Source organism: Solanum tuberosum, unplaced genomic scaffold (genome assembly GCF_000226075.1).
Source record: "Solanum tuberosum cultivar DM 1-3 516 R44 unplaced genomic scaffold, SolTub_3.0 scf00020, whole genome shotgun sequence".
Lineage (NCBI taxonomy): Eukaryota > Viridiplantae > Streptophyta > Magnoliopsida > Solanales > Solanaceae > Solanum > Solanum tuberosum.
This window is the reverse complement of record NW_006238946.1, coordinates 2,279,516-2,286,817: the sequence shown is the minus strand read 5'-3', so window position 1 is coordinate 2,286,817 and position 7,302 is coordinate 2,279,516. Positions and strand designations below refer to the sequence as shown.

Genomic DNA, 7,302 nt, shown 5'->3' with positions numbered 1-7,302 from the left:
TGATTCTTGAAGTGAATCTATCGTAAAAATACTATAAATCATGATAATTGACAATATAAAATATGTTTTGAAAAAAATACAAAAAATTCCACTGATTCTTGAAGTGAATCTATCGTAAAAATACTATAAATCATGATAATTGACAATATAAAATATGTTTTGAAAAAAATACAAAAAATTCCACTGATTCTTGAAGTGAATCTATCGTAAAAATACTATAAATCATGATAATTGACAATATAAAATATGTTTTGAAAAAAATACAAAAAATTCCACTGATTCTTGAAGTGAATCTATCGTAAAAATACTATAAATCATGATAATTGACAACATAAAATATTTCAAAAATGTTGTATGTGGGTAGTCTTATTATAGCTTAAATAATGTCAAAGAAAGTATAAGTTTGTGATAAAAAAACTTATTCCTTTATCCACGCAAACAATCGCTTCAAAAACTCGGTTATTAGCCCCAAAACATACCATTTATATTAATAGCACGGGCCACATTATCTAGTCTAGTATATATATAAAATGCTGTCAGTTTTTTCTTTGATTTTTTTTATCTTGATAATTGCTTAATTTCTTAGTTAATTTTTTCTCTGATGGTAAGGTAGTGATTGTAAATTGTTTTCTTGTTAATCCAATTGATTTTTTTTTGCTTCGTTAATTTGTTGCAACGTGCTGCGAATACATGTATTAATCTATTTTAGCTATTTGATATTTACTTTAATTTAAATTACTTAGTTGCTCAATCTTATTTAATACGAAATATTAATTGCTAATTATTTTTTATTTACTCAATTGTTTTTAGCTAGTGATATTTTTAATTTTAATGATTATAATAATTATTAACTCAATGAATATTTTTAAAATTAAGAAATAAGAATTAGCGCACTAATGTATCGTAATATTTATAAAACTAAACCACGTGTAACTAATATCTACATAATTAAACCCTTATATATAACTAAGCCCTGCGTAACTAAAAATTCCACATTAATATCGACATTACTAATACATACATATCTAATACACATATCACTATTTACTAATATCTATATAACTCGATTCCACTACCAAACAACCTGGGCCGGACCCACCTTATAGCAAGGTGTGTCACCCGGCACTGCTTAGTCAATTTTTTTTTTATATATATATAAAATCTGGAAAAAAAAACAGAACATACTACTACTAAAATAAATTGCAGCATATGGACACATAAGTGTTCTTTGTCTGTTGGTTGGGTGCATGGCTTGTGTATTGGAGGTCCTAAGTTCAACCTTCAACAAACACATTTTTTCACCCTAGTTGAAATTTATTCATTTTTTTTTTATGAACTTAATTTCATGAAAACTTTTCGTACGCTACTGCAAACAACCTCAAAATATATACTGAGAAAAGCATGTGAATTTTATGTTGTAAAACGATAATTATAATATTTTAAGATGGGCCTCATCACTTTGAAGTAAAGAATTTCATGCTAATAAAATGGAAAAGATTGAACCTTTTTCAACAACAATTCTTCAATGTAACTAAGGAATATTCCTACGTAGGACAAGTGGATTACTTGCCAAATTTACTTATCCAATTTATAACTACACAAATATTAAGGTATATACATATTTTATTAAATAATAATTACTTATCATACTATAATTCATATTTTGTATAGTAATTCTTAGTAAAATATTCAAGCTTTTCGGTTCGAGCTTCGAAAATTTTAAAAAGAATTTGTATTAAAAGTGTTACAATACACGAATTCAAATTTAGTTGGACAAAATGAGAGATTGATAAGAATTTATTTTTTTGATTTCCTATCCGGTATCCGGTATCCGGAGCCTACATTGGAGCTCCGATTAAGCAATTGTTTAATGTATAGTTAAACCATTTTTCAGCTCTTTATAATCAGAGCCAATAATTTTTTTTCCTGAAAATTAAATTAAATTAATAACAATTTGATCTTCAAAATTTTGTGTCATTTCATTTCAACTGGTTTTTCAACACACCATCTTTCTTTCTCCACATCTCTCTTTTTCTCTCTCTCTAAAAACCCTAATTTCAACTTCTTCTGTAAAATGACAAGATCAGGTATTTAGCCTTCATTGATTCTCATTGTGTTCAATTCTCGGCGTTTCATCTTAATTGCACATCAAAATTGGGACTTTTTTTTTTTTTTTGATTTTTATCTAAGGAGCTAAGTTCAATTAGATTTGCATAATTCTCTTGAATCAGCTGCTAATTATCCTGGATTATGGTGAATTATGTACAAATCATCTGTTTTCGATATTGGAAGGTTGGAAAATCTTGAACTGACCTGAATTTGATTCATTTTTTAGTCTGTTGGGTTATTTTTCTGCTTTCTGCTTGTGGGTTTGGATTGAATTTTGGATTTTTTGATTGATTTGGATTGAATTGAATGAAGCGATTGAGTTTTTGGTAGTTTAGGGTTAATAGCATGTGAATCTAATGTAGGGTTTGGAAATAACAAGCTGCCAGCTGGTAGTTTTGTTTTTCTTAAGCTTTGTGCTAATAAAGGTGTGATTTTTAATGTTGTTTTTGTAGTTTGAAAGTGTGTAGATGTAGGAAAAAGATGGAAGCTAATGTATGTGATATTAATCACTTGGATGCCGATGTGCTTTTGCCTCCACGTAAGCGGCTTCTTGCTGGATTGAAGAAGCAGAATTCTGATGTTTACTCATCTACCCCATCCCCGCCAACTGTTTGTAGCCCCCCGTGTGATTTTGATATCCGTCTTAATAATCTATTGAAGTCTCATTTTGGAGACTCTAATCGATCTTATGAGGAGATTGCTGAGGCCTCAAGATTGGCAGCTCTAGAAGCTGTGAAGGCTGCAAAAGCTGCAAGAGCCATTGCAGAAGAGAAGGCTGCGAAAGCAGCAAAGGCTGTGGCTGCTGCTAAGAGCGCTCTAGAATTGGTTGCTACTCTCTCTGATGAGGGAACCAGTAGGGACAAACATTTGAAGAGGAATAAGATGAAAAAACATGTTCCTGTTCAGACACTGTACAATAAGAATAAGGGGACTGATAATTGTAGAACAGATGAAGAGTTAGCTCGGACGTTGCATAGGGCCATTAATAGCTCTCCAAGAATTTTGAAGAACTCAACCTCTGACTCGAGAAATCAAAAACATAAGAGGCTGAAGAGGTCTTCTCCTTCTGAAAAATCTAAGCTTCAGAATGGAAGTACATCCCTGGAAGGAAACCATCCTTCCATGAGCAATGGGAATGGTTTTACTAGAGAAAGAGAGTCAGATAGGCATATCTCGGATAAAGACCTTGTTAGAGTAGATTTAAACACAAAATTCAATAAATCTGACCACACAAAGATGGAGAATGGGGAAGCATCACACTCTAGTAAAGCTGACTATGTAAATACGGATAACAAGGAAAGAGAATCAATTATCTCAAAGGAGAAAGTTGGGGATTCTGTAAATGATAGTTGCAGCATTGAGAAAAAGAAAGGAAGGCTTAAGCAGAAAAAGTTACCACTCAGCATTTGCAGCTTCAGGGATCAAGCAAGCCCTAAAGAGGATTTGAAATCAAAGAGTTCATCATCATTTGATGAGAACATCAGCAAAGGTACTACAAGTAATAATCCCATTTTTCCGCTTGAGAGGCCAATGTGGAAGTGTCAAACATTCAAGGCACCTACATGTGTTGAACCAAATAAGGTGATGCAGTCATAGTCTTGGTATTTTCGTTTCAAGAAGTGCGGCTACCGTAAAGGGACTTGTAGTCTGAGGTAGTGTCATGTATGTTTTCTTTCCTTCTTTTTCGAGTTAAGGCCTTCTCCGTCCAGTTCCATTTTTCCTTGTTATGGGCATTGTAATGTTTTGAACATACAATCGTGTATATTTTTTATATGTAATTGCTTACCTATTCTGTATTGCACATGAAAGATGTCCACCTATACTTTTGTCTAGCAAGTGGCAGCACAGAAATAAGATGGAGAGACAATTCAGAGTTTTCAGACAGCTTCCTGTTTACTCAAGTCATGTGTGAAATAATTCTTTGAAGGGCCGTGCGTTGTTTTAACCTTGTGCTAAAGATGGCTAAAATAATCAGGGATGGCCTATAAGAACTCTGGAAACCAACTTTACTCCTCATATGATATTGGTTCATTGTCCATCCAGATTACACATGTCCACATAGCTACTTCCTACTTTAATGTTTTAGGGCTGATGAATGAAATCAGATTAATCTTTCTACACATTTTTGTCACATTGACAGAATGCTGCTGTCTTATTGTGTGCCATTCTAGGTACTTCTCTTTCTGATGAATGTTTGGAGTCATCATCAGTAACTCTGTTTTTCTTGTTGCTTTTAGGACTTCTGTCTGTTGATTGTAAATTATCAACCAGTCCTTTTGGCACTACATTGAATTTTGTTTCAATTTGTTCAAAATTATAGAGTGGTCGAGATGTGTTGGCCAAGCAAAAACATTATGTGAATGGCTAAACTTTGAGTATGTGATCATTGGTCGCGTTTCTTTACATTCTTGTGATTTCCCTGTTGAAAGTTTAGTTGTTTGTATTTCTTCTTCATCAGATCATTTGAATCCATAGAATGACTGTTTTGCTTCATGTATTTGGTTGAAGGAGCTACCCCAAGTTTAGGGAACTTGAACTTCGAATTTTTCTGCTATTTTGCTAAATAGTGTCTTCACTTCTTTCAAAATGCACAAGATTTGGGTATATTGCTCATTTTTAGGTGAATCGAATTTGCTTCGATCGATTTAGTTGTTGCTTGATGGAAGGAGGATGATAATCTTAAAAAGTTGGTATATAATTAATTAACGTTCCCAAAAATTTCTTTCTCATATACTTAAGTCTTGGTAGCCAGAGTATTTGAAATGAAATGATCATAGAATTAAAATAGCATTTGTAATAATTTATAGCCATTACGTGTAAAATTAGCTAGTAAGTTAGTTTTTATGGTTAGACTTGGATCTTATCAAAGAAAAACTTCTAACGGCATCTCCAACCCAAACACCAAATTTGGTGTCAGTACTATTTTTAGTGTAAATGAACTTCAACCCACTGCATCAAATTTTACACCAAAAATAAATATTTTTTTCTCTTCATTATTATATTATTATTTTTTTATTTCATTTATATTTTCTTATTTCATAAAACAAATTCTTTCTAAAACATTCACCATATATAATTCATATTATTTTCTTTTATAGTCGTTTAATATGAATTATATATTTAGAAAGAATTTGTGAAGATTAATTGTAGTTATATCCAATTATAATTTATAGTAAATTTAATTTAAAAAAAAAAGTCATATATAGAAAAATTAATTTATAAAAAAAGGTAACTTTTATATCTAAAATTAATATTATAAAAATATTACATAAAAAATAATTAAATATACAAGATATTTAATTACAACATACAATTTATATAATGTTTAATTAAAAGTTTTATATAATGAAATAATATTAAAATATTCAATAAGTGAATTTGTGTGATGAATACTGTTACACCAAATTTGGTGTAACACTATTCACACATCAAAATGGTGTAAAATTTGGTGTTGGGTTGGAGCTCCAAAACACCAAATTAGATTGGTGTAAAATTTGGTGTTGGAGATGGTCTAATATGTCTTCAAATCAGATTGGGCCATCTTTATCGGCCCGGCCCATTTTTGGAACAAGGACCAGCCCAGGACCATTAAATGGGAGGGGATGAGACACCTAAACGGGCTTGCTGGACCCACACAATTTTTTTTTTTTTACAGAAATCTCACATTTTAGTTTACTTATTACTATTATCCCTTATAAGTTTTACAAATCTCAAAAATCCCTAATTTTCGCGCATCAGATTAGTGTATCAGCGCTTATATTATTGTATCCGTTTGAGAGATTTCTGTAATTATAAACTTTCAAGGGATATATTGTAATTTTGCCTTAAAAGTATGTGATTTCTGTAATTTGCCCATAAGAAAATAAGAAAAATCTTTAAAAACTAACCAACTTAAATATATTTTTTCCTCTTATCGAAAGTTGATTTTTTAACTCAAAATAGTTATTAACTTAACATATACATTAGTGACATTCGAAGTAACCAAACTATAATTGAATGATATAAATTAAAAACTAAAGATTGTAGCTATAGTAGGTTTCATAATTTAAGAAATATTATACACTAATTTCAATTCAAAATAGAACATGCAAGCCTTTCTTTTTTCTTCAAAAATTGCCCGTGATGAAGCAACATGTCAATAAAGACTTGCTTGCCTCAAACCATTAGAGATAGATGTACAATTCAACTACGAATTTGAAACATAATAACTTTGACCTAAATTATATATCTTATTTTAAGAAAATATTTTAATAGGTATAAAATATTATTTTTTATCTTATAATTTAAGATTTTAAATTTTGAATAATAAATTTCATATTCTGAATCGGCCTTTAAATTTTACATAAGTTTAATGATTTAAGTTTTTTACATCATTTATAATTTTTGTTATCATCAATAAATAGAAGATAAATATCCACCTTTCAAAATTTACATTAAAAAACAAATGAGTCAAAAAAGTTAAAAATAAAATAGTCTTCTATTTTCAAAAACAATATAAAGAAGTACTAGAATAAAAATTAAAATAAATAAATAAAGTACATATTTTGTATGAACCATTTTTTTGCGCTTGGATTAAACTAAATTAAAAACTATAAATAAAAGTAACCCAGCGCTCATTTTAGAACATACGCTACGCGTAGACAACTCCACTGGAATATTGCTGCTCTCCGGTGACGATTCGACAACCTAAATCATTTTTTCCGGCGAACTCGTTGAAAATTTCCCGGCGATCTCGAAGGGTATTCTTGGAACTTGAAACTCAAGACATTATCATTATCTTGGAACTTTGTTGTCTTTTTGAAGTTACATTGGCATTCTTAGTTGTCTTCTTGAAGTTAAATTGGTATGTTTAAATGCAGATTTTAGGGAAATCAAAGAAATTGAAGTTTTCAAGAATATTTGCAAATATCAAGAAAATTCAAGAAATCTTTTCTTTTTTTCAAAAAAATTATGTTGTTATTCTCGCAATTTATGTTAAGGGTGTTCAAGAATTCGTTTTAACAATTTATATCAGTTATGTGCTCCATCTAGTTGATAGCAACAAGGATTTTTAAGGGTTTAAGGCTTTCAAGACAATGCTAAAGGTTCATGACATCATTCATGTTTTAGGAAATACTCCACTAGTCCACTAGCTAACAAGATTATTTTTCATGTGTTTCATGAGAAAATGGTTGTTTTCTTGATAATACGGCG

General features: G+C 30.4%; 1 protein-coding gene across 1 annotated transcript; it reads left to right on the top strand.

The window, feature by feature from the left end:
* Positions 1-1,973: 1,973 nt before the first annotated feature.
* LOC102599758 (uncharacterized) lies at positions 1,974-3,989 on the top strand. The gene is made up of 2 exons (XM_006340796.2): positions 1,974-2,087; positions 2,562-3,989. The coding sequence occupies exon 2, from the start codon at positions 2,590-2,592 to the stop codon at positions 3,703-3,705; it is 1,116 nt and encodes a 371-aa protein (XP_006340858.1). The 5' UTR covers positions 1,974-2,087; positions 2,562-2,589; the 3' UTR covers positions 3,706-3,989.
* The last annotated feature ends 3,313 nt before the right edge of the window (positions 3,990-7,302 follow it).